Here is a 27838-nt window from a genome sequence, read left to right as displayed (position 1 = left end):
GCCTTTTGTAATAGAAAGTCTGGAGAAGTAATTTACTTCTTTTTCGGGGAGGCCCTTTTAGGCTTCGCTGCTTTGGGTTTTGTCGTCTTGGGTTTTGCAGCCTTGACCTTCTTGGGGCTTTTAGCTGCTTTCTTCGGACTCTTGGCTGCCTTCTTGGGGGCCGCTGGCTTCTTCGCCTTCTTGGGGCTCTTCGTTGCCTTTTTAGCGGCGGTGGCGTCAGGTTTCTTGGCCTTCTTGGGAGATTTCTTTGCGGCGGTCTTCTTTGCCGCTGCGGTCTTCGGCTTCTTGGCAGCAGCAGCGGGCTTCTTCACTGCGGGCTTCTTTGCTTTAGGAGCGGCTTTCTTCGCTGGCTTCTTAGTCTCGACTTGTTTTTTGTTGAGTTTGAAAGATCCTGAAGCACCGGTTCCTTTAGTCTGGACCAGTGTGCCTTTAGTCACGAGGCTCTTGATGGCGAGCTTGACGCGGGAGTTGTTCTTCTCCACATCGTATCCGCCGGCGGTGAGAGCTTTCTTCAGGGCGGCCAGAGACACACCGTTTCTCTCCTTGGAGGCCGTCACGGCTTTAACGATGAGATCACTCGCGCCTGGACCCGCTGTCTTGGGTTTGGCTGCAGATTTCTTCTTGGGCGCTTTCGCCGGCGGGGCTGCTGGAGCTGGAGCGGTTTCTGCCATTTCTCTGTTCAGATCTGTACTGTCACACTACAGTTGATCAATAATGCGGCGCTGCGCTCTTAAACACTACATGAGAACCATATAGACTCAGCTCGACCTGTCAGTGCCTCTGTGAGCCGCAAACTCTTGTGTTTTCTCCTGAGACATTTTGAGTAAATATCAGAGTTTTAAAATCATTTGACGGAGTGAAAACAGCGTGAACACAGAGCAGAGATCCAGAGCTTTATTCACAGACTAAACTACACGACAGTAAAGGGTTTATTATTTCACTGTTACATTAAAAACACGACCAGCATCGATCTCTGGAGAAAAGCTGCGCATGAATTTCATGTGATTTGTTTGTGTAAACATTGATGAAACATTAAACATGTTTTCTGTTTATTTAACATACATGTAATAAATGACTTGAGTTAAGTTAATGTCATTCAGGGACTTGTAAAGTGTTTCATACAGAAGTTGTTTTGATCAGATTGAAACACACGAATACTCTCGAGGTATTTGTGTGAATGACACAAGGCTGTTTGTGTTACTGATGTGTAAATGTTTTATATTCAGACTGACCAAACGATAAAACTGATAATAAATATGTATTAAATATAATAAAAACGAAATATTTTTGTCCAATATTGACATGTTGTATTTATCTATTTCTTTTTTTTCTTACAGACAAGCAAGTTTGCTGCAGTCAGTCTTGGGTTCTGAATGATTGAAACGTTAAAGCAGTTATTATTATTACTTTTATTTAGTGTTTTATCATCTGTAAATTCTTTTTTTTGTTTCGCAGACATATTGAACACAAGTACTTTTTATTGTTTTTATTGAGTCTGTCTGTAACAAAAAAGAAGAAAACTGTGAATCTGGATGTCTTTGGCATGTGTACATAAACTGACTTGTTTTAAAGATTAATCTTTTATTAATTAAACTGCTTTATTCAGTCACTATACACTACCAGTCAAACGTGTTTGAACACTTGAATGAAATGTTTCTCGTGGTCTTAAAAAGGATTTAATCTGAAGGTGTTTAAATGTCTGAAATTATACATCGACAGGAAATGTGCTAATTTAAATATCTTCATTATCAACTAATATATCTGTGTATATATGTATATAAAACAGTGTTTGAAATGGATGAATTGACTAAATAATGCAAAAGAGCAACCAATAAGAGCTCACATGAGAACTTGTTTAGTGTTGTTTGAAAAGAATCTTCTAGGTGAAACCTCAAGCAGTTGATGATAAAATTAATTTCTGCAAATATCAGGCAAACAATGACTACATTGAAGATGTATATAACAGGTTTATAGCAGATACATAACATTTTTTATTTGATTGTTAAGATTTTTTCAGTCACAACATCTTCAGTCCACAGTTGCCTTTTTCTAAATGTGGAAAAAATACGAATAAATGAGTGATTAAGTGTTTGAAAACTTTTGACCAGTATTGTAAATTGCTTTTTATAAAAATGTGCTTACATTTAATCATTTAACAGACACTTTTACAATGAGGTAAACAACAGAAGCAATTGAAACAACATCAGGACAAAGAGCATATGTGCAGTAAAACTGGTCTCATAGCCAGGGACGGCCCTAGCATTTTGGGGGCCCTAAACTGAATCATATCTGACAATTTCAAATTAACAACACATTATTATCCCTTTACAGCTTTCCTGTAGCTCAGTGGTTTGAGCATGGTTCTTGCAACACTGAGATCATGGGTTCGGTCACAGGGATTGAACGCTTACCCTTTTCTTGATCCTTTATTTTCTACTCTTCTTTCCTCTTCTTCTTCTTCATTCCTCTTCTTCCTCTTCTCTGCACCAGACAGATATTGCCGCCTTAAATTTTTAATCTTTGCACAGTTTAAAGCTAACGCACATGATGAATGACAATGACACAACGAGCAAGTAAAGGGGTCCCCTAGTGGCCATGGAGGCCCCATGCAACTGCCTATATCGCTTATTAGGTAGGGCCGGCACTGCTCATAGCCTAACACAAAGATAAGATTGTTTTTTTGATTGAAATAGTAGAAAAGAGACAGAAGTCAGAACTGATGGATCAGGTGTTGACAGATGAGATGTGTTTTCAGATGATTCTTAAAGATGGACTCAGAATCTGATGATCTTGTAGCAGCGGGCAGATCATTACACAAATGTGGAACAGATCCAGAGAAAGTATGTGAGAGAGATTTTTGACCTTTTTGTGATCACAGCACAAGACGTGATTCATGTGCAGAGTGCAGGGATCTGACGGGTACATAAGTCTGTATGAGCGAGTAAAGATATGGAGCTGCAGAACCAGTGGTGGTCTTGTAGGCCGAGAGCAGAGCTTTGAGTTTGATGAGAGCGACTACAGGAGTCAATGTAACTGAATGAAGAGAGGAGTGATGTGTGACATTGATTGAATTTCCCCTTTTATGTGTGTTGAGACAAAAAGCATGTGGTGGCATTTCTTTATAGTCCTTACAAATATTGTACATTTCAATTTGTAAATTTATATTACCCTTTTCAATAAACTTCACTTCCTTCATCTCTTTAGCTGCCTTGAGATTGCAGAAGTGTAAAAATGTGAAAGATTTGATTCAACTTTAAATGATAATCAGGAAATAATTGACTTAATGAGAAAGAGAGATGGGTCTTTAAATGATAATGAGGAAATACTTTTCTGTATGAGAAGGAGAGATGTAACATAAAGTGATAATTCACCCCAAAAATGAAAAGCCTGTCATCATTTACCCAACCACAGGTTGTTTGTCCAGTGTACGTTTCTTTGTTCTGATGAACATGAAGGAAGATATTTGGAAGAATGTCGCTAACCAAACAGATTTCATCCCCCTTGACTCCCATTGAATTTATTTGATGTACTGTGGCACCAAATTGGGGATGAGATCTGTTTGAATACTCAAATTCTTCCAAATAGCCTTCTTTGCGTTTAGTCTAGTGTTAATTTTGGAACAATCATCCATCCATCCATCCATCCATCCATCCATCCATTTTCTACCGCTTATCCGAACTACCTCGGGTCACGGGGAGCCTGCACCTATCTCAGGAGTCATCGGGCATCAAGGCAGGATACACCCTGGATGGAGTGCCAACCCATCGCAGGCACACACACACACTCATTCACTCACGCACTCACACCCTACGGACAATTTTTCCAGAGATGCCAATCAACCTACCATGCATGTCTTTGGACCAGGGGAGGAAACCGGAGTACCCGGAGGAACCCCCCGAGGCACGGGGAGAACATGCAAACTCCACACACACAAGTCGGAGGCGGGAATCGAACCCCCAACCCTGGAGGTGTGAGGCGATTGTGCTAACCACTAAGCCACCGTGCCCCCATTGGAACAATCATATGGTAAGTAAATAATGACAAATTAGTTTTTTTTGGATGAACTATCACTTTAAGTTTTCTCATTATATCAAAACTGTTGCGCGTCACACAGCATCTGTGAGGAGAAAGAGGGGGTTGGGCTGTGAGTTTGGAGGGAAGTTGACTGATTGGTTTAAAGTTTTACCGACTCCAACCAATAGTCGACAGGCAGAGGGTTTCAAATATTGAGAACTGCAGCGCTTAAGCTTCATCTTTCTTTCTCACAGACTAAGTAAACTTCCACAGCTGTAGAAAATGAGCGGCAGAGGCAAAACCGGCGGCAAAGCGAGAGCTAAGGCCAAGACTCGCTCCTCTAGAGCTGGACTTCAGTTCCCCGTGGGCCGCGTCCACAGACTCCTCCGTAAAGGCAATTATGCGCATCGTGTGGGTGCTGGCGCCCCAGTGTATCTGGCCGCCGTGCTCGAGTATCTGACGGCCGAAATCCTTGAGTTGGCCGGAAACGCCGCTCGAGACAACAAGAAGACTCGCATCATCCCCCGTCACCTGCAGCTGGCGGTGCGCAACGACGAGGAGCTGAACAAACTTCTGGGCAGAGTGACCATCGCTCAGGGTGGCGTTCTGCCCAACATCCAGGCCGTGCTGCTGCCCAAGAAGACTGAGAAGCCCGCCAAGACCAAGTAAACGGGCGACAGTTCGTTTCAAACCAAAGGCTCTTTTAAGAGCCACCCACTTCACCTATAAAAGAACGATGCGATTCCTGTGTCTCCATGCCGGTTAATTACAGATTAAAACTGCACATTCTGCTTTCAATTCATAAACCTGTATTGGATTATTACTGGTCAGAGACGACTAATCGAGTCAGTCAAACAGCTGAAGAATATTTGTAGTCTCCCGAGTCATGTATAACCGGCTCTCATATATACAAGTTGAGCGCTTGTGTCAGTAAATGTGTTCATGCTGCACTTGTGATGAGATGTGAAGAAATGTTATTTTAAATCTTAGGCGATAATCTTTTTATCGTGACGTCACGTTTGTTGATCTGCAAAAGTTGCAAATTTCTGTTCAGATAAAATGACACGAGTATAAAATAAGAAGTCAGGAGAAATATTTATAGTTCAATTTTATTCTGTTTCTTATAAAATCTTAAAAGTCACGCTTCTTTGTACATTAGATTATGTTGTACTCGGGTAGAATAGAACAACGCCGAGGTCATGGGTTCGATCTCAGGGGATTAAACACTCAGAAACAAATGTATAAGATAATGTGATGTACGTCACTGTGGATAAAATCATCTGCTAAATTCATAAATGTATATTTACTGATTTACTGAAGGAGCGGTGAGGAAAATAAAAAAGTGACGTGCCACTAGCACCGCCCTCGCACGCGTGTGTTTCAAATAGGTCCTGTAGGTACATACAAATTTTATCCGCTGTCCTTTGTTAAAGCATAACGTTTGTATCTGTACTCTCGCACATCATGTCTGGAAGAGGTAAAGGCGGAAAGGGACTCGGAAAAGGAGGCGCGAAGCGTCATCGTAAAGTTTTGCGTGATAACATCCAGGGCATCACCAAACCCGCCATCCGTCGTCTTGCTCGACGCGGCGGAGTGAAACGTATCTCCGGTCTGATCTACGAGGAGACTCGCGGTGTGTTGAAGGTGTTTCTGGAGAACGTTATCCGTGACGCCGTCACCTACACCGAGCACGCCAAGAGAAAGACCGTCACCGCCATGGACGTCGTGTACGCGCTGAAACGACAGGGACGCACTCTGTACGGCTTCGGAGGTTAAACGCGTTTATTCTGAAGTAAAACATTGAACACAACGGCTCTTTTAAGAGCCACCCACTGTCTCACTCGAGGAGTTTAATTTCAGAAGTTTTATCATCAAACGAAATGCTGTGAAAGTCACGTTTTATTATCCCGGTTTTGTTTCTGAGATCTCGTTCTTTATTAACTGATGAGATTAATCTGTTGTGTTAAACGCTTCTCTCGCTCGAAGAAGAAACTCCATCATATCAACAATATAAACGTAAACACGCCCAAAGCTGGTGAATAAATCATAAAAGGGTGAAATGATTTTCTGCTCGAACTCTTTAAGTGACTTTGATGACACGATGACGTAATTCTTTTCTAGTGTAGAGTTAATACAGAAATAAACGTTTTATTCAAATTCGATAAAGAGCGGGAAGTGCAAACAAAGGAAACTGAATCGCTTGTGGGAGGGTCACCTTCAAACACGAGACTGTGGGCGGGAAACGCTTTCATTGGCTCTCTATCCAACCCGTCAAACTATGAGCTGACCAATAAACACATTTTATGGGTTCGGCCGATGAAGACACGCAATCAGACAACAGGCTCCGTTACGCTAAACATTTGCATGTGAGAGTGAATAAATACCACAGCGACGAGACTCTTCAACATTCAGCATTTACTAACTTTTGAAGAAGCATCATGCCTGAACCAGCCAAACCCGCGCCCAAGAAGGGCTCTAAGAAGGCCGTCACCAAGACCGCCGTTAAGGGAGGAAAGAAGCGCAGAAAGTCCAGGAAGGAGAGTTACGCCATCTACGTGTACAAAGTGCTCAAGCAGGTCCACCCCGACACCGGCATCTCTTCCAAGGCGATGGGCATCATGAACTCTTTCGTCAACGACATCTTCGAGCGCATCGCCGGTGAGTCGTCTCGTCTCGCGCACTACAACAAGCGCTCCACCATCACGTCGAGAGAGATCCAGACCGCCGTGCGTCTGCTGCTGCCCGGTGAACTCGCCAAACACGCCGTGTCCGAGGGCACCAAAGCCGTCACCAAGTACACCAGCTCCAAGTAAAGCGCCGCTTTCATCCGCCGCACACAAAGGCTCTTTTAAGAGCCACACACTTAATCCTTTAAAAGAGATTCTTGTTATTGTAAGCATTTACTGTGTATGTGTATTATCATTTAAATTATGACGCGTATAAAATGGCAACCAATCGTTTTATCATAAAGAAATCATGTTTTAAAGTAAATATAAGGTTTGACTTTAGTTATTGTTGGACGATTATCGCAGAAGGTGACGGTATTGTACCGGATATAAACTATCAGAGTTCGGTCTTCACCTGTTTTAAGGCTGAAATACACTACAAGACTTTTGCTCAGTTTTCAGTCTGGACTTGTTACAGAAAGTCTGTGTCAGTCTGCAGATTTGATCAGTTTGTGTTTCTATCTGAAACTTTAATAAAGTCTGAAAGTGTTTGATGTCTAGTTGAGATTCTTGTAGTGTTTTAAAGACATAGAGGTGTTTTATCATCACACACAGTCATGTCATCTATAGTATTTATGATCAACATCTCTCTTCACTGCTCTTGTGTTTGATCTTCATACAAAACTAAACACAGTCGTGTGCAGAACTGACTCTTATTCTATTGATCTATAAAGTATAAATGTGACATAGTGAGATGATTTCATATGAAAAATTGAATGTCAAATATGTTTACATTTGTTGGTTTCACTTAGATAAAATAGCAATTGTTGATTTTCATAAGGATTTAATTTGTGTGACAAAGTTAAAAAAATGTTATAATTTATTTTGGTGCATTACAGGCACTAATGTAAAACTTACTGCAATCAAACTCAATTAGAAGCCTTTAAAAGTCAAATGTATACATTGTTCTGACTTGCAGATAATCTTGATAATATGTATTTAATTTAAAGATGGTTTGAAGATGTCTTTAAATATAGATACCACTGATGATAGACAAACAATTGCTCAACTTCAAATAACCTAAACATGCAATATTTTGATGAGATTTTATCTCAAAACTTGATGACCAACTTCACTGGTTTTGCAGGTATTAAATACATTGATAAGTCCAGCTACTCTTTCACTGAAAATATGAGAGATAACAATCCTGACAGAAAGACAATTATACAGTGAGGAGAATAAGTATTTGAACACCCTGCTATTTTGCATGTTCTCCCACTCTCCCACAGACACAATCAAAAAAAATCCAGAAATCACATTGTATGATTTTTTAACTATTTTTATAACTATCGATCCCAGGGGATTGCAAATGCCTGTGTAAAATGTTTAGGATAAAAGCGTCTGCCAAATGCCTAAATGTAAAGGTAAATGTAAACATGTTTGGAGGAAGAAGAATGATGAGTACCATCCCAAGAACACCATCACTACTGTGAAGCATGGGGGTGGTAGCATCATGCTTTGGGGGTGTTTTTCTGCACATGGGACAGGGCGAGGGGGGAACGGTGGCTTAGTGGTTAGCACGTTAGCCTCACACCTCCAGGGTTGGGGGTTCGATTCCCGCTTCCGACTTGTGTGTGTGGAGTTTGCATGTTCTCCCCGTGCCTCGGGGGTTTCCTCCGGGTACTCCGGTTTCCTCCCCTGGTCCAAAGACATGCATGGTAGGTTGATTGGCATCTCTGGAAAAAATTGTCCGTAGGGTGTGAGTGCGTGAGTGAATGAGTGAGTGTGTGTGCCCTGCGATGGGTTGGCACTCCATCCAGGGTGTATCCTGCCTTGATGCCCGATGACTCCTGAGATAGGCACAGGCTCCCCGTGACCCGAGGTAGTTCGTATAAGCGGTAGAAAATGGAATGGAAAATGGAATGGGACAGGGCGACTGCACTGTATTAAGGAGAGGATGACCGGGGCCATGTATTGCAAGATTTTGGGGAACAAGCTCCTTCCCTCAGTTAGAGCATTGAAGATGGGTCGAGGCTGGGTCTTCCAACATGACAATGACCCAAGGCACACAGCCAGGATAACCAAGGAGTGGCTCTGTAAGAAGCATATCAAGGTTCTGGCGTGGCCTAGCCAGTCTCCAGACCTAAACCCAATAGAGAATCTTTGGAGGGAGCTCAAACTTCGTGTTTCTCAGCGACAGGCTAGAAACCTGACTGATGTAGAGAAGATCTGTGTGGAGGAGTGGGCCAAAATCCCTCCTGCAGTGTTTGCAAACCTGGTGAAAAACTACAGGAAACGTTTGACCTCTGTAATTGCAAACAAAGGCTACTGTACCAAATATTAACATTGATTTTCTCAGGTGTTCAAATACTTATTCGCAGCTGTATCATACAAATAAATAGTTAAAAAATCATACATTGTGATTTCTGGATGTTTTTTTTAGATTATGTCTCTCACAGTGGACATGCACCTACGATGACAATTTCAGACCCCTCCATGATTTCTAAGTGGGAGAACATGCAAAATAGCAGGGTGTTCAAAAACGTATTTTCCTCACTGTATATTCAGTTTAGTTATGTTGTATTTAAGTTGGTGAAAACGTGAGATTCCAGCAAACACAAAGTGTTCCTGTAACATTAGTATAGTGACTAACACAACTTTCCCAGAACACTTTTTATAACGTGTCTCTCACTGCAAATGTGTGTGAGTTGGTAATCCTGATACAATCACACAGTTTATCAAACACAATTTTCCCATTTTCCTGTAAACAAGGTTATACACTCCACTATTACCAAGGTGATTCACTAAACATCTGATGATAGACTTCAGACACCAGGAAACTTCAGTCTTTATATGAGTCTTCAATAGAGGAAAGATGTTATATTGTTTCCTCGAAAGCGTTTAGGTTTATAACTTTATTGATCATACTGAAAATATGGCAAAATAATAAAGATGTGTTCAAGATCTTCAGCTGACACTGTGCATGTATATCACTCTCTCTTAACAATGCATTGCACAACAACACACCACCACTGAGCTATACTGGTCTTCTGATGTATAACAGCAAAACAACAAATTAACGAATTGGTGAAAAAGATGATGCACGTTTTCGAAAGACAACATTGTTGTACTTTTGTGAAACCAGAAGCAATAATATTCAACAAATTGAGAAGTGATGTCTCTTAGACCAAAACATAGTTCATTTTAATTGTTACATTTTTTGTGCTCATTTAGTAGGAATGTAGGCTACTGTAAGAAGAAATGTCTTCATGTTTCACATGATCACAGTTTAGCCACTATAGTTTAAAAAACAGTAATGAAATATGACAAGAACTCAGAGTTAAACTGTGTCAGAACTAAACCATCTTGATAATGTCAGGTGACTTTGACGGAAAGGTATGGGTTAGTACGGCTGGGTTTTACGACCAAATTGGCGATTCGATTCTTGTTTTTATGGTTTCGATTGGATTCAATTTCTATTCGATTCATTATCGAATAGTTATTAGTGTGAACTAATGACGATCATTAACTTACAATGGTAAAGCCCAATTTCCGAGCCTCCCCAATTACAGGCTTTCAACCAAATGAAAAGGACGAGCAGAGACAAAACCACAGACTAAAAATGCATTTATTCAAGTTATAAAAAAACACCTGGAGCTCAACATAAATGATACAATTTAATCAATGTGAAGGAATCATCCCAATGGGTTGCGTTTAGACAGTTCCCCTGGGCCGGCCACCCATACACGGGCCAAACGCACCCAAAAAGAACAAAATATACTAACAAAGGAATAATTCACAACAAAATAAAAGTTGGTTTCCTTTGTTATGATGTCTTTGGTTCAACATTTCACCACTCCATTCGGAAAACAAAATAAATCTAAATCAAAAACACTTCAAACCAACCAAACCCAAAAGATATACTTGGTTTATCTGATGGGTGTTGAGTGGGTTTAAACTAAGGTCAAAAGAGCAACAGAACAGATAAACCATAATTACTCAACTCCGTAATAGAGCAGCATAAATGTAAAGCAAGACAACGAAAGGATACAACCAACCCAAATAACGAAATGAACAAACTAAATAAATTGGTTAATAAAAATAAATACCTAAAGTAATAATAATACACTAAAGCAATGTAACTAAACATAAGTTCAATTCCACTCGGTTACATATCCTTCTAAATAATACACAAACAACGAATAAACTAAAAAAAATGAAATTACGCCAGTGACATGAGTGAACACAGTGGCGCACGAGTCAACGGCCACGGGCTTAGAGCGTAACCAACGTGAGCGTTGTACAGACGTAGTAACCAACGTGAGCATTGTACAGACGTTCAAGGCAATCACGAGCATTCCATTCAACAAGAGAATCCCGCGTCCAAAACTGGAAACGATATTTTAACCACAGCAAAACAGCAGTTGGTACTTCTGAAAAACAAATAGACATTTTCGTTTGCTCCCTCCCCACTCCTCTCGGATTTATAGTCACACAAACCGGGTAAAGGAAACACAATATTACCTTTCACGTGCAAGACACTCACTCACACATGCTCACTAACAATGTCTGGACGCACCCGACTAATCTAAAATTACATCAAGCAAGCACATTAAGCAAACATGTGAATTAAGTTAAATTCCCACGAACACCCATATTCTAGATTTATATTTCCCTCCCGTCTATAAGCCACCAGTTTAAAAGAGCCTAACTTTCTCGAGGAGTGAAGGAGATACAAGACCTACACCAACAGATCACATCGATACAATGTCATGAAGCACCTACCTTACCTGAGTCTACATAGGTACGTGATTACCTGACGTACCCACCCACTCAATGCCCCACTATTTTTAAAGGGGCCAAGCAGACTACTCTTAAAGGGGCAATCCCACTACAGTAGAACTTTGATTAAAATGCTACTTTTGCAGTCATGGAATCCACATTTAAGTATATGCTTGCAATATAGTCAGGGGTGCAAATACGTTTTTCTATCTGGTTCTCAAGAGAGCACATGAAGATTCGGTTTGGTGCTCACATTGTGACAAATTTTATTTACCCATTAAAAATTAAAGTAAAAAAGTAGTTGCTTTTAATGAACAATAAACAAAATAATAAAGTGGGTTAATACTATTTTTATATTGTTTTAACGTACACTTAAAATACCGTGGTAACGTATTTATTCTTCTTTTTCTTTTTAAATTAGTAAATATTAATTTATAACACCAAATTTGAAACCTAAAACGACAACCGTTTTGTGGCAAGTTGCTGGGAAGTGCACTTGTGAGCGCACATAGACGTCAGTGTCACTTTCAGAACAGCCTCTCCCTCTACATGTTCTAGTTACTAACATTCATGTCTCTGATCATTTCTTTATCCACTTCACTGTAACTCACCCTGTAATCTCAACATCCTTCGTTCACTCTCCCCACCTGCTTTTATCCATGGTGCCGTCCTCCCTCCCTACCCACCATAACACTTTACTGATCTATTCATGTTGAATGAATGAATGAGGTATTCATATAGTGCATTATTGCGTTGACTTGACAGAGATCTTTGATCTAAGCTTATTATTTTTATTATTATTATTATTAAGCTTTCAAGCAACATCCACCAAACTTTCCACAAACCTTCAAACTGGTCTGAGTTGAGTTGCTATATCTTTTTAAACTGATCCAGGTTCTGGTTTTGAAAACCGGACTTTCAAAACCACCAAATTTCCCATAGACTTAACATTGGGAAAAAAATTTGATGGCTAATAACTCAAAGTAAGGATGTTGTAGAAACTTGCGAGTTACCACATTTGAAGAGTCTGGCAGGTTCTATGAGAACATATATCACTATGGGGTGTCAGTTGCACCCCTGGGGTATAAGAACCCCCCCAAATCCCCCCCTATACTTATAATGGAAGAGGAAATATACCCAAGGCGCTATAACTGTCCCGTGTTGAATATCTTTGCAGTACAACCACTTAGAGACAAGGGGGTGGGCTCATTTGACTAAGGCAACCAATCAGTAACCCTAATTTTTCATTAAGCTACGAAGCCACGCCCATAGCAACAAAACATTTTAAATTAGCAACCATTTAACAAGACCTATAACTCTACATCAGAACATCGTAGAGACATGGGGATTGGTTCATTTCACTTAGGGCTTGACGCATCATCAATTGGCAGATGCTAAGCTAGCCCACAGGAACCAAACAGGTTAGCCTAGTTACCGTTTATTAATACCTATATCTCAGAACATCATAGAGACACGGGGGTTAGTTCGTTTCACTCATGGCTTGGAGTATCAGACTAGCAGCATGCTAATTATCCTAGCAAACATGCTAATCATGCTTACAACATACTAAGCCCGGTTTTTACTCACTTGGGTCTGTTTTTTTTTAAATTATGTTAGAAAAAGTTGATCAATAAAACCTCTCAAACTATTTCAAACTCTTCAGGACAGGCTTTGTCAAGCCAACATAAGGTTTGTACTCGAACTTTACAATCTAGTTTAATTTATATTATTTACGTACTGTATTGATAATTAAAGTATATAAAATGCTAATAAAAGTCACCTGTTTTAAGTTTAGATTTTCATATTCTATTACATTTTTATGTGTTGTTATAGTTTACACTATTTAAGAACGCTGAGTATTTTAGTATCCGTTAGTTTTGTGGGTTAATCTGTTGTATTTAACGTTTACAGGCAAAATTGGATTTCAGGGCAACACCAACCAAACACTTTAAAATTGTATCCACATCCACACTATATAATAATTTATTACTTATCATATATATATATATATATATATACATTGTTTATTTATATATATATGAAGAGATTGGTTCAAACTTTTTTAATCATATTGTTTTCTGTTAGATTGATGTATTTTTTAAATTTTTTGGAATGCACCATTGAATTTTTTTTGAAGTATTCATATATATTAAATTATTATTCATGTTACTCATGTTAAGAACTGTATGTGCTTATTTTTATTTGTTACTCTGAGTTCTAAAGCTATATATTGTTAAATTATAAATTAAATATACTAATAAAGATTATAATAACATTCAATGAATACAACATCTGAGTGACACAGTCGGTGTAGGGATCTTTATTGTCCACCAGATGGCGAAGTAGAGCACTGTGACAAAAGCGTCATAGCACCGATGTTACTGAGAACCGTAATGTACAAATAAACAAGTTTTAAGAATCAAGTGTCTAACTTAAGAAAACACTGATCAACATTTTCTGAAAAGCAAAGTTCTGTTCATTTTTAAAAAGAGCTTTTGTATACATAAATGACAGATAAAGTGAAAGTGGTGTCTGTGAAGATGTTAATGGTGTTTTATTTCATTATCTGGTGAGATCTTGACAGATTTCATGTGTTCATCTGTTATTTACACTTGATGTTCATCTAAAGTTGTGTGACTGTGAGTCAGTTGTAGTTGTTGTGTTTTGTTGATCTTTTCTTCAGTGATTCTGCTTGTTATCAGTAAATGTTCATCAAGGATCTTCACTTCATTATTCACTCTCATTAATCTTTACTGTGTAACGTAACTCAAAAGCAAGATGACTGTTTCACAGGAATATACTGTAATGTTAGTGTTAACAATAAATACAATATTTAGTCAAATCTTTTGAAAACCTGTCAATTATTTAACAGTGTGGGTGAAGAACAAACTAATGTTGAACAAGTGGCAACCACATGTGAAATACACACTCGTATCTACATTATAATGTGTATTTGTAAATATTTATGTTTTATTAATGTGTGTTCTGAGCCTGTTTAAATAATTACTGTAACACACTGAGTTTAAAACAGTGTAATACCGGCCTCTGCCATAAGGGGGCGCCTATGTGTTGTCATGGTGACGTGTGTGTGTTTATCTCAGACACTATCAGACGCATCTTAATTAAAGACACAAAGTGTTTCTTGTGTTTATTTCTCATGAAATTTCAGGTTTTATTATAATAGTAAATATGTTTTCCAAACATTCATGTAATACCGAGTAAGTTAATGTGTTTTTATGTGTTTGGTATTAAATAACTTAACTTACTTACTTGATATTTGTATTGTGTAGATTGTGAATCTTAAATGTTGACTGTTAATAGAAACATCTGTAAGTTAACTTATGTATGTCAGTAAAATCTCTTCAGGTAAAAGGGCTCAAACTTGTATATATTGTGTTCACGTTAATAAGAAAAGTGTGTATTTGATACAATGGATATTTTAGTCACATGAGTTGGGGTTGTATTTCAGGTCATATTGATGTTAAATTGATGAATATGTTAATAGTTTATTTTTTATACAGAAAACAGATTGTCGGACTAAAGAAACGTTTCAATGTGTTGCTGCACAAGGAAGAGATTTATGGACAATGTAATGTAGGGTTTTAAATACAAACCTTATTTTTCATATAAACATGTAGATGATATATGTACTAAGAATCACTATTCTTGTTATTTTAAGAATATGTTAAAAATGAAACAGATGAACTGAAGAGAACTGATCATATGACTGAACTGTTTAAATATGTTAATAAACAGACGCTGTCAGACGCATCTGAAGAAAGACACAAAGTGTTTCTTGTATTTATTTCTCCTGAAATTTCAGGTTTTTAATCTGCCTACGAGTTCCACAGACGGGACCCGTGACACAAACTCATTGTGTTAACAGAGACGCTCCAGACATGGGCAGGGGTGAGATGAGACCCCCTAAACGTATGTGTTGCCCACCCAATGAGAATTAAAATAATAACACCAAAAATTCAGTATTTGTCTATTGACTGGAATCAACGTCACTTTTCACTCACACAGCGGCTTTAGTTTGTAACAGAGAAGCTACATAAGAAAGAAAAATACTGTGCAAAGGATGTTTAGACGCACTGCACACTTGCTTTGAGTTTATTATAAACAACATTTACACATAATTGTACAGTAAAGTCTGATTCATTTATTATATCTGGAGCTTTTGCAGTTTTATTTTGTTTTGTGCTGTTAACAAACAGCTATTATTTGGTTGCAATAGGCGACATTTTAACCTGTTGAGCGTGATGATTGATGATTAATGATGAACACCTGCTGTTAACAAACACAATCACTGAAGAAAACACTAAACACTATCAGAGTGAATTCTTATTGTTGATGTTTCTTCAGTGATTGTGTTTGTTAACAGCAGGTGTTCATCATTAATCATCAATCATCACTTGTAATGTGAACTCAATTGATTATTTAACTGAATGAATAAATAAACATTTCACACCAGAAAGACTCTGCTTCAGTGTAAGTTTAACACTAATAGGTATGGACTCATTTTTACACCAGAGACTTTACTGTGCAGTGATCGTCCAGTGATGGGGATTGTTCTGAGCCCACTTTACAGGCTTCTGTTTATGTCCAGTTTACATAACCGCTTTATTAATGAGTAAAACATCAGTAAAATCAAACACACACAATTACTATATAAAGGACTATAATCAACAATAATTATTTCTGTTTTAATCTTTTAGTCTTCAGTAATGAATGCGTGTTTTCTGTTTTTTTAACATCCTAAATCATTTAAATCCTGCATGTATTGCAGTCATATATTTCAGTGTTAGTTTAACAAAAGCAAACTGTCACGGTTCTGCCTATCTTGGTTGATTTATTCCTGGTCTTGAGGCAGAACCGAAACAGAATCCTCTGTTTCATGTGGGGAGAGACGTTTGTTGACCTTTTGGCCTTCCATACTCTCCCCGAGTCTCGTCTGTTTTCCCGCCCTTTCCGTCTCATTAGCTTCCCCTTAGTGTTTGATCTGTTTCACCTGGCCCCTAATCAATTATCCTGTGTTTGTCTCCCTATTTATAGTCCTCATGTTTCATTGTCCTGTGCTCGTTCATTGTATATGATACCCGTGTGTATGTAAGTGTTGCCTCGCCTCGCCTCGCCTCGCCTCGCCTCGCCTCGCCTCGCCTCGCCTCGCCTCGCCTCGCCTCGCCTCGCCTCGCCTCGCCTCGCCTCGCCTCGCCTCGCCCTGCCCTGCCCATATTTGGATGTTCCTTGTTCCTGGTTTGTGTTCACCAGTCTTAGTGAGTTTAGTCATTGTTGTTCAAGTGTGTTGTTTTATAGTTTAGTTAGTCCGTCTCCTTGTTTGCTATTATATTTAAGCCTGTCTTGTTTTCCCCCATCGTGGGTTTTGTTTTGCCTTTTTGTATTGTTTTTTTTGTGATTAAATATCTGTTTACTTCACCCTCGTGTCTGCCTGCAATTGGGTTCGTCCACGCAATCCTTGACACAAACCTTAAAGTCTGAGATCATGATAATAATAAAAAATTAAATAAAAAAAATCTGGGTTATTTCATAACACATTATTTTCATACTTTTTCAACCGGGGATGTGTCCTTATTTCGACATATAGGCCCAGTTAGTAATTTAGCTTCATTACCATGTGACATGACACGTGGCTTCTTCTAATGGGATTGTCACGTCCCATCTGGTGTGAAAAATATTTACGGACACGTTGTCAATAGATACACTTTTTTTCAAATAAAATATGTGTTTTGACATTTTCCATTCAAATGCTGTTTTAAAATAAGCAAACTTCGAGTTGTTATGTGGTCTGATGAATTCACAATTTTTCTTACAACACAACAATTCAACAATAGTAAATGTTTTTCTTAACAGACACAGTTAATCAAAAGTTGACATGCAAAATTTGAGCCTACATGCAACAGCTTTTAATTAAAAATAAAGCGCTTGGGGAAATGTTTAGTTTAAACACCTCATCATAAGAGATTTCCCGTGAAAATTCGATCATCTTAAAGCTTATTGTTAACGTGAAAAATTGTAAGAAAAACCTAAGATTGCTTTGTTAAATGTTAATGGAAAACGTTGTGGATTAAATCACACATGAAATGATTTGAATTAAACATTAAGACCACTGTGTAGGTGTTTATTTGGGATACACTTGTCGCCTCACATGATAAGTATAATTGTGTTACGAATATTATCTTTTCATCTAATATGGGACCTGTTAAAAACCTTCACTAATATAATTATGTTATTCTGTTATTTTATTATTTAGTTATTAAGTTTGCAGATTGTAAACCAAAGACCCTTTTAGTGTCAACGTCACACTTATGTCACAGCATTAGCTGGAGGAAAAACCAAAGGAAAACTGGAGGCGGCCAATACAAACCAGCACAGAGTCGGCTACACAAAATATACAAATATCTTATTGTGTTGTTGAGAGACAGAAGCGATTGATGAGACTCAGAAACACATCATTCAACAATATGTTTAACATGTTTTATTATTTATTTATGTATTTGCACAGTTCACTTCAACACAATTATTTTCATAGATCATTTTCATAGATTCATCACACATGTTACTACTATATGTTGTGAATACTACTACTGTATGTTGTAAAAGTTTTGATCTAAAAGCATTACATGTTCAGCTGCTACAGTCTACACACCTCACCAAACACAAACACACAAGATTAAACACACAGAATATAAACATTTAACTCACATTGTCACATGTCATTGTGTTAATCTGTAATCATTAGATTGTAGTTTAATAGATTGTCACGCTACTATCACTATAATATCATTAATAACACACATCTTCAAAGCTGAATTATAAGATCAATCAAGAATAACTAAATATATTTGACTGGATAACAAAATAATGAGACTAACTGAAGTTATTATAAACGTCTACGTTATTGCAAATCTTATAAAACATGTATTTCAAAGTTTCTCTCAAATGATGAAAATGACGTCTTTAAACACAACGACTGTGTCGTGATCGGTCAGAAGTCTGAACACACTTTCTGTTTCTCTTCATCTTCATGTTTTGGTGTGAAAACATTTCCATCAGGCTGCACTCTCCAGGTCACTGTTGTGTCATTGTGTACGCTCAAATCTGTCAGTTTCTCCTGAATCTACACAACACAAACAATCATGACACACACTCTTAAGCCCATTGCACATTGAGTCGTTAAAAACATAAATATGACCTCACGTTCTCAATCACATGTACACACTGCCTGTTTCTGCGTTTTTCACATCCGTCAATCATTTTGAGTGTCCTTTTATAACAATTCAGAGACACCAGACAAACTAGAGCCAAATACGAACAAACAGATCTCATCCCACATTTATCGACATAATAGGAAACATTCTGTAAATACTACAGGAGTCAATGTGGGATGAGATCTGTTTGATTGACATTCTTCTAAATGTCCTCATTTGTGTTTAGCAGAATAAATACATTTAAACAGGTTTGAAACAATCTGACGTGAGTAAATGATGACAGAATTAAAGTTTTGGGGGTTAAATATTCACTGGAGCCATGAATCGACTGTTTTATCTTCTGTTTGTGCTTGGACTGGAGTTAACTTCCGGTCTGTGTTTGTTTATCAGTCTGGCTATCGTCTAATAATATAACTATTTAATTTAATTTATGTTAATATTAATTTATTTTATTGTTTTATTGAATGACAATTGTAATAAATAAACAATTTGTTCAATGGCTCCTGTAGTTTTGTGACAACATAGATTGTATAATATTTGTTGAACATGAGTTTACTTTTTTATTGATGCTGATAATAATGAAAGGACACACATGGTTATCTGTTAGCTATTGTTATCTAATTTAAACTGTAAAAGTCTTAAAATACACACATATAGATCAATGAAGTCAGTGTACCGCCCTGATGTCTCTTTATGTGCCTGTAGGCCAGGACTGATTGTAGAATCTCTTCTGTGTTATCACTCATTTCTCATATGAAAGTTCACAATTTGCATAAAACCAGAGTGGAAACCAGACTACATTATAACACAGACGGTGTGAAAATGTGTCAGTGATTCCTCCATCTTTTACATTTCAGTACAGAGAGGTCACGCTGTGACATTTTGATCTTCTATTGGTCTCACGCACTCACGTGACATGAATTCATAGGTCAGAGTTCACCAAACTTGAACTTAGAATATATTTTGCATTTCGCTGTGTTTCAAACAAATTTGCATGACAATTAATAGAAGTCAATGGAACAAAAAGTCAAGTGTGATTGTGTCTTAATCCAGTAACAAACATGTTTGAGTGAGTCTGAAAAACTCTACTATATGTGTGTCAGCTCATTGTGTTGTGTAGGACACACTTTCAACACAAATAGTTGAATACTCACCGACTGTAAGATGGTCTTCATCACTGCAGGATCATTGACATTCTGACCAGATTTCAGCTCAAATCTCACAATCTGTTTCTTGGTCTCTGGAATATTAAAAGATGTATTTATTTTCTACTCATATAAAGTGTGAAGAAAACAACATCACAACAGTTACACACATCTACAGTCAATCTTTCTAACACAACAGCTGCATGTGTTTAACACAAATAGAATAATTTGTCAACTTCTCATTTTGCTTTCATAGCAAATGTTCTTTATGATACACTAAGGAACAATGAATAAATAATAATCATTAATTCATCATATTGTCTCCAGAGTGTTTCTGGTGGAACTTCCACGACCCAAAAAACAACCAGATTAAGAAAATCAGAGCTCATGTATAAATCTTTATGTAGTCATATTCTCCTTCTAATCCTTCAACGTTTTAACCAAAAATACATTTCAGAAGAACAAATCAGATCAAGACAGTAGAACACTAACAATAGCTGCACATCTGACATTAAAACAGGATTTTCTTCTCTTGTGCTGACTTGTTGTTCGAGGAGACTTTCTTATTAAACTGGTATAGTTACAAAAGACAAGTCTCAACACATTATTATTATTTATTAAATGGACACTTCTGGTCTTTGATTCTGATTGGCTGAGCCCAGTTCTAAACTGTTATAAAATACCCCGATTTATAACGGCTGACTGCACTACATAGCCTTAATATCATTTATTTACTTTATTTTTTGAAACCTTGACACACATATGGATTAACCGTTTTATTTAAGCAGTAAACCTACGTGAAGCAGTGGGTTACAGTTCATTTTAAAACAGCTAATGTGGTTTTAATGACTCCGCTTCATTTCGTACAACAACGCCCTTAGCTGTTATAAAATACACTGTAACCCATTGCTTCACATGACTTATTGCTTTATTAAACCCTGACTGTTTAACATCAGATGATCATCAATGTGACTCTTTTTCATCAGTTTTTCTCACTGTCTTTGATGTTTAATACAAAATGGAAATCAATATTTTCCCCGTGACCCGAGGTAGTTCGGATAAGCGGTAGAAAATGGAATGGAATTTTTGGTCAAACTATTTATTTTGACTATCAACAGCTTTGTTTGTCTAACGTCTCTTCTCTCATTCTGTGTATTTATGATGTTTGTGTTGTGAGTAGTTTATGATCACACATAAAAACTTACGTGTCTTGCAGATGAATGGAAAAGTATTTGAACACAGTTGATCATCTATAAGACCATCAGGATGTATAACACCACAAGGTTGGTTCACGCCCGTCAAGTCAGGTTGTCCAGTCATCCAGTTAATGGAGGACACGTCCACAACATTTATATCATCTGACCACTTCCATGAGTCTCTGAACAGACCAATCCATGAATAACTAATGCCTAGCATTGACATCTGGTGCAGCAGGACTTGATCCTCAGTTTTATTGTGAATGACGGCCAGATCTGTGTAATGTTGTCTGCAGTAACTCAGAGCTTCATGCCAGCTCATTGGGATATTAACAAAAACAAACCTGTCAGCTTCTGTTTCATTCTCTGTAGAAAGATGAGATTGATAAACAGCATTAGAGAACAACATCAAAGAAATAACATTTTGATGTGAGTTTAATTTCCTTTTTTACTATTCATTTTCATCTCATAGTTTAGACAGACAGACACCAAGAATCAGTTTATGAATCTCATCACTGGTGACGATCAACAAACTATTCATATCAACAGATCAACACTCAACATCACTAAACAAGCTGGACAATTGAATTGATCTTTTTTGATTATTTGATAATTAGCTTAAAGAACTGTTTGGTAGACAGAGCATGATGCTCAACTTCTGGTCTAGACCTTTGTAATCTCTAGACTGGACTAATGCAATGCTCGTCTTCTTGGTCTTTCTGAGGGCTGTTTCATAAAACAAGATTAGAAAATAAACCAGGCTGATTTGAGTCTGTTGGACTTATTGTCAGTGGATTCGGTTTCATAGTGTAAGAGTGGGGAATCGAACTCAGGTCTCTGGCGTGAAAGTCTTCTATTCCACCACTGTGCCACGGGAGAGGTATGAACCCAAATGCAGGCAGACAACTTGGTGAAGTAGTAACACATATTTATTATACAAAAAAGCAAGACTATACAAAAAAGCAAAATAAATCCCACGATGGGGAAAACCAAAACAGGATGACATATAAATAGACAGGGACAGTGACTAACTAGACTAGAACAATTAACACTGGAAACAAAACACTAAACTGACACTTACTATAACTCGAGGGACAGGAACAAGGTAACAAGGCATGTACATTCAAAGAACAGGAACGAGGGACATCAAACACGCCAGGTAAGACGTACAATGAACCAGCACAGGAAAATGAAACATGAGGACAATTTCAAGGGGAACAAACACAGGATAATTGGTAGGGACCAGGTGACACAGATCAAACACTAAGGGAAAGCTAGAGAGACAAAAAGGCGGCAACAGACGAGACTCGGGAGAGAGTATGGAAAGCCAAAAGGCCAAAAATGTATCTCCCCACATAAAACAAAGGATCCTGTACGATTCCACCTCAAGACCAAGAATTACCCAACAAGAAGAGGTGGAATCATGACAAATAGAGCAAACTTGAAATAGTTCAAACTCAGTTACTACAGCAACTAACACTGGGAACTAACCAGGCACCAGATTCATAAGAGCTCCGTTAACACTGAGCCATGAGGATATGATGATACTACAACTAATTATCTTTCATGATGAAATATGTTATTACTCACTTTTAATAAACAAATAATAAAATAAAACAAGATTGGAAAGTTCGAGTATAAACTATATGTTGGCTTGACAAAGCCTGTCCTGAAGAGTTTGAAATAGTTTGAAAGGTTTTATTGGTAAACTTTTTCTAACATGATGGAAAAAATAATGTGACCTCATTTTGTGAAGATTAGCATGTTGCTAGTATGATACTCCAAGCCATGAGTGAAACGAACCAACCCCTGTGTCTCTGCAATGTTTTGATGATGATATAAAGGTATTGCTAAACGGTTGCTAAACTAACCTGTTTGGTTGCTATGGGCGTGGTTTATCATTTTACAGATTATGATAGGTCTCTAGGCTATGATTGAAACGAACCAACCCCTGTGTCTCTACGATGTCCTGAAGCAGAGATAAAGGTATTGTTAAATGGTTATTAGGCTTAAGTGTTTTGTTGCTATGGGCGTGGCTTAACATCTGCCAGTTGATGATACTCTGAGCTGTCAGTGAAACGAACCAGCCTCTGTCTCTCCACGAAATTCTGATACAGAGATATAGGTTTTGCAAAACTGTTCCTAGGCTAACCTGTTTGGTTGCTACAGCCGTGGCTAAGCATCTGTCATTTGATTATACTCTAAGCTATAAGTGAAAGAACCAACCCCTGTGTCTCTATGATGTTCTGATGCAGAGATATGGGTATTGCAAAACGGTTGCCAGGCTAACCTGTTTGGTTGCTATGGGCCTGGCTTAGCATCTGTCACTTGATGATACTCTAATATATGAGTGAAAGAACCAACCCCTGTGTCTCAACGATGTTCTGATATAGAGTTACAGGAATTGTTAAATGGTTGCTAAGTTAACATGTTTGGTTGCTGTGGGTGTGGCTTCGTAGCTAAATGAAGTTTCAGGGATACTTATTGGTTGCCTTAGTCAAATGAGCCCACCCGCTTGTCTCTACGACACTGTGCTGCAAAGATATGCATCTGGACTTTTTATAATGAGAGTCTATGGGAGCAGTTGATAGGTTGCTATAAATGGTTGCTATGGGCGTGGCTTCGTAACTTTATGAAGTGTCTGGGATACTGATTTGTTGCCTTAGTAAAATGAGCCCACCCCCTTGTCTCTAAGTGGTTGTACTGCAAAGATAATGAACACGGGACAGTTATAGCGCCTTATATGGGTATATTTCCTATTCCATTATAAGTATAGGGGGATTTTGGGGGGCTCTTACACCCCAGGGGTGCAACTGACACCCCATTGTGAGTTATGTTCTTATAGAGGCTGCCAGACTTTTCAAACGTGGTAACTTGTAAGTTTCTACGACATCCTTATTTTGAGTTATGAGCCGTCAAAGTTTGTCCCAATGTTAAGTCTATGGGAAATTACATTCCTGATCTACCAGATTAGGTAGATGGCCCAGAGCAGCTCAGGTACGTTGTCATTTGGGAGAACGTAAGTTTCCACAGGGCTACTCTGGTTCGTAACTGGTTCACTGCCCACCCACGCTTTTAAGTTTGTATCTCCCTCCATATTCTTCATTCCTCAATCCTATTGAGGAATTTTCTTCTTCCTGGAGATGAAAAGTGTATGATCGAAATCCACAAACGCGTATACCTCTTCTCCAAGCTATGGAGGACATATGTGGAGATATAGCAGCTTATGCTTTTCATGGCTGGAATCGCCATGCTAGACGATATTTCCCCCGCTGCTTGGCCAGGGAAAACATTGCTTGTGATGTGGATGAGGTGCTGTGGCCAGATCGCAACAGAAGAGAGGATGCAGCATATTTTTTTTTTTTTACTGTAACGTTTTTTACTTTTACTGTAGTAGATTCTTCTGTTGTTTTGTATGTAGTGTATGTCCAACTTTGTGTTGGTTGGGAATGGGTTGTACACTGTGTACCGTGTATTTGTGTGTTCTGAGTATAAAAACAATATTCTCAAATATTTTACAACACGCTTATGTTTGTACTGTCTGTAGTAAGTGTAACAATGAACCACAAAAAGTTCTAAGTCATTATGATGAATGGAGAAGAAGTGTTTTACATTCATCATAGTGTTTTACATTGAGCACATTAGTGTTCAGCTGGTTCTTATAAATGTCTATACATATGATGGCTTGTGTGTATCATTTGAAAACAAAATCCCATTTTGAGAAGAAATAACATTGTTTTGAATGTAAAGTTTCATTTTGCAGGAAAATTGAGGAGTTTTGCCCATTGTGTGTGTTTTTTTGGATTTGTGTGTAGAGTTCTGTGAATATGAGGCATGCTTTCACAGAATGTGTGTAAACAATTGAGAAAAACTGTAAATCAAAACACAGCATTTCTGTGTCTTCCAGAAGTTTAAAACATCTCATGTGACATCACTCTTAATCTCTTTCCTTTAGCTTTTTCATTCACTGAAAAACATTTTCTCTCAACAAGTTTTGTTCCTTGTAAATTGGTTTAAGCAAAGGTCTCTGTACAACATATCACTTTATTGTTTATTAATTCTTGTAAGTTCAAATCTTTCAAAATAGAGCGTCTGCTAAAGGCATTCTGGTCAATGAGAGGATTGAATCATATTACTTAGTTGAATTTAATGCAAAAACAATACATTTACTACTTAAAATATTCATGTGATTGACATGTGTCGGTCTTATGTCATACCTTTGTAGCAAAATACGGGAAATTCAGCAGAGCAGTCTCTATCATCCCATCCACCATCAGACCATAAAGCGCCACATTCCTCCTTTCCATAAGCGTTGTTTGGTTCAGTTCCAGACCATCTGGAGAATGAAATGTATTCATTTTGATATGACCACTGCCAGCTTGAAATGTTATTGAAGAGTCCAATCCAGATGTCTGAAGTCAATGCTGGTTGAACTTCTCTCTGTACATTCGTCCAGTCTTCAGTGTTTTGAACGGTGACCAGATCAATGTGATGCTGTCTGCAGTAAACCTGTGCCTCATTCCAAGTCATCTTCTCCCGTATCAGAACATATTCACATGAGATGCTCTGAATGAACAGACAGAGCACTGTAGAGAGAGAGAGAGAGAGACAGAGAGAGAGAGGGAGACAGAGAGAGGGAGAGAGAGAGAGAGAGAGAGAGAGAGACAGAGAGAGGGAGAGAGAGAGAGAGAGACAGAGTATATGTGCATAATTAATTTAAAAGACCTTTAAAATATCTGCACATATCAAACTAGTAGAATCTCACTCTCTACTATCAAACAAACCGACAGATTTCTCACAATCATTTACCAATTATTATATTATCATCCAAGACTCCTTTGATATAACTCGATATAACAAATGTGCTCTACCATAGTAAACACACAGTTACAGCAGCCAGAGGAAGAGAAGTCAAACACTGTAGAGTCAAGAGCTCAACTAAAGCAAACACTCTTCATCATAATGATGACTTCAAATGACAAACCAGAGTCACATCTAAACCTCTAAGATCACAGTTTGAGAACACAGTGAGTTTGATGTGAGGTTACAGTTTGACCTCATCGTGAGCTTTCTGTAAACTCATTGTGACATCACTGTGAGATTGCTGTGACATCACAGTGTTGACTGGGTAATCAGGGAAGAATTAACAGTGTGGTAAAGTACACTGTTAGTACTTAACTGCCATTTCTATAGTAATTTCTTGGCATCCCTCCACAGTGCTATTTTAATTTCTCTTATAATTTACAAATAATTGCTCTATTAATTCTTTTTTTCAATTTTAAAATATTGAACCTTTTTATGAATGCATGAAGTCTGAAACAAAAAGAGCACAACAATGGAACAAACATCTTGGTTGCTTTACTCTGTGGTTATTTTACTGACAAAATGTTGGAAATATAACGGCAAAAATGTCAGTACATAGATGGATAGATTTGATGGTTCAGCAGACATCCAGTCAGTAAAGGCAGGGTTAGCATTTTCTCAAAAAACACTTTAGAAAACTAAGTCGGGCGAGTACCAAAACAAACTTGTAGCCTTTCAGCAGTAAGGGGCTTGCCTGTGTAATGGAGGCCAGCGAGAGAGTGCTCTGCAAGGTAAACCTCACTTCCTGACCAACAGAGACGCAGTGGCAGTGGATCAAACCAGCAACCTTTGATTTACCAGTTCAGTGGTTTAACCCACTAGACCACCATCTCCATAAGTCTCTGTTCCGTAAGTCCATTTCCGTTAATCATCTGTCTCTGTAAGGCATCTGGAAAAGTGTTAAGAACTAAGGTTTTTTATGACACTAAAGGGATAGAAATAGGGATTAATTAACAATGGATAATTACAAAAGGGAGGTGACATTTTCTGGACGAATACATACAGTGTACTTCCTTCAGTCCGCACATTCCTCCCATGAGTTCTCCCCTACCGGCAAGGCCATGTTGGTGTCTCCACTGAACTCCTCCCTACGGTAGGAAGTGGTCACTGTGGCACGTTTCCTCAGTGAGGAAACACATCTTCCCCATTGACCCTTATGATGAGCCTGGCCTTGGTTATCCAAGGCCAGAAAAGTAATATTTCTTAGATTTGATGTACGATGTACGATGTACGCTGGACGAGTGCATTAAGTTCGTTGCTATTATTTGGTCTGCCGAATCCGACAAAGTGTATAAAATAGGTATAGTTAATCATCATTAATTATACGTCTTTTACTGTGATCGAATTCATAGTTTCCCCGAAATACACTACAACATGTTAGCAGACAATTAAATGAAAGCAAAATGTATAAATGTAAAATATACTGATGTGCTTTGCAGGTGTCTTTGCTCGGTGGAGTCACGCAGGTAGAGTCGCAGGTCTTTACTCTCGTCGGTCTTCACACGAGGGGGCTGAACACGAGGGCTGACAAATAGAAAATATAAATTCTCTCTCTCTCTCTCTGTCTGTCTCTCTGTCTCTCTCTCTCTCTCTCTCTCTCTCTCTCTCTCTCTCTCTCTCTCTCTCTCTCTGAAAACACTGATTGAGTTCAGAAAACGCTGCCAACTACTGCGAATACTTCAACAGTCATTACTGAACCTTAGACTTGTGTAAAGTTAAACACTGACCTGAGAACAGCAGCACATGTATCAGTCTTTCCATTGCTGACGGCTTTTACAGTATGAAATGAATCTGAAACAGTACAAATATTGAATAAAAAAGTAAATATGATTGCAAGTGTAAAAGGAAGTACAGAACAAGACACACTCTGATAAATGATAGTATGAAGCAGTTCAGTTTACCTGTAACAACAGTCAGAGGTGAAGATCAACATGAAGTGTCTC

General features: G+C 38.2%; 5 protein-coding genes across 5 annotated transcripts; 3 read left to right on the top strand and 2 right to left on the bottom strand.

Moving 5' to 3' along the window:
- Positions 1 to 32: 32 nt before the first annotated feature.
- LOC130420506 (histone H1-like) lies at positions 33 to 727 on the bottom strand. The gene has a single exon (XM_056747807.1). The coding sequence runs from the start codon at positions 669 to 671 to the stop codon at positions 33 to 35; it is 639 nt and encodes a 212-aa protein (XP_056603785.1). The 5' UTR covers positions 672 to 727.
- Positions 728 to 4294: 3567 nt separating this feature from the next.
- LOC130420477 (histone H2A-like) lies at positions 4295 to 4683 on the top strand. The gene has a single exon (XM_056747762.1). The coding sequence runs from the start codon at positions 4297 to 4299 to the stop codon at positions 4681 to 4683; it is 387 nt and encodes a 128-aa protein (XP_056603740.1). The 5' UTR covers positions 4295 to 4296.
- Positions 4684 to 5472: 789 nt separating this feature from the next.
- Positions 5473 to 5792, top strand: LOC130420479 (histone H4). The gene has a single exon (XM_056747764.1). The coding sequence runs from the start codon at positions 5479 to 5481 to the stop codon at positions 5788 to 5790; it is 312 nt and encodes a 103-aa protein (XP_056603742.1). The 5' UTR covers positions 5473 to 5478; the 3' UTR covers positions 5791 to 5792.
- A 7-nt stretch (positions 5793 to 5799) lies between these two features.
- Positions 5800 to 7372, top strand: LOC130420478 (histone H2B-like). Its single transcript, XM_056747763.1, has one exon. The coding sequence runs from the start codon at positions 6453 to 6455 to the stop codon at positions 6825 to 6827; it is 375 nt and encodes a 124-aa protein (XP_056603741.1). The 5' UTR covers positions 5800 to 6452; the 3' UTR covers positions 6828 to 7372.
- A 10742-nt stretch (positions 7373 to 18114) lies between these two features.
- On the bottom strand, positions 18115 to 27838 carry LOC130420447 (putative C-type lectin domain family 20 member A). Its single transcript, XM_056747734.1, has 6 exons — positions 27797 to 27838; positions 27623 to 27686; positions 25250 to 25618; positions 21114 to 21398; positions 19846 to 19931; positions 18115 to 18129 (listed from the first exon to the last, which is right to left on the bottom strand). Exons 2-6 carry the CDS (start codon positions 27654 to 27656, stop codon positions 18115 to 18117), a joined length of 789 nt encoding a protein of 262 aa, XP_056603712.1. The 5' UTR covers positions 27657 to 27686; positions 27797 to 27838.

Source organism: Triplophysa dalaica, chromosome 5 (genome assembly GCF_015846415.1).
Source record: "Triplophysa dalaica isolate WHDGS20190420 chromosome 5, ASM1584641v1, whole genome shotgun sequence".
Classification (NCBI taxonomy): domain Eukaryota; kingdom Metazoa; phylum Chordata; class Actinopteri; order Cypriniformes; family Nemacheilidae; genus Triplophysa; species Triplophysa dalaica.
This window is presented reverse-complemented; position numbering and strand designations above follow the sequence as displayed.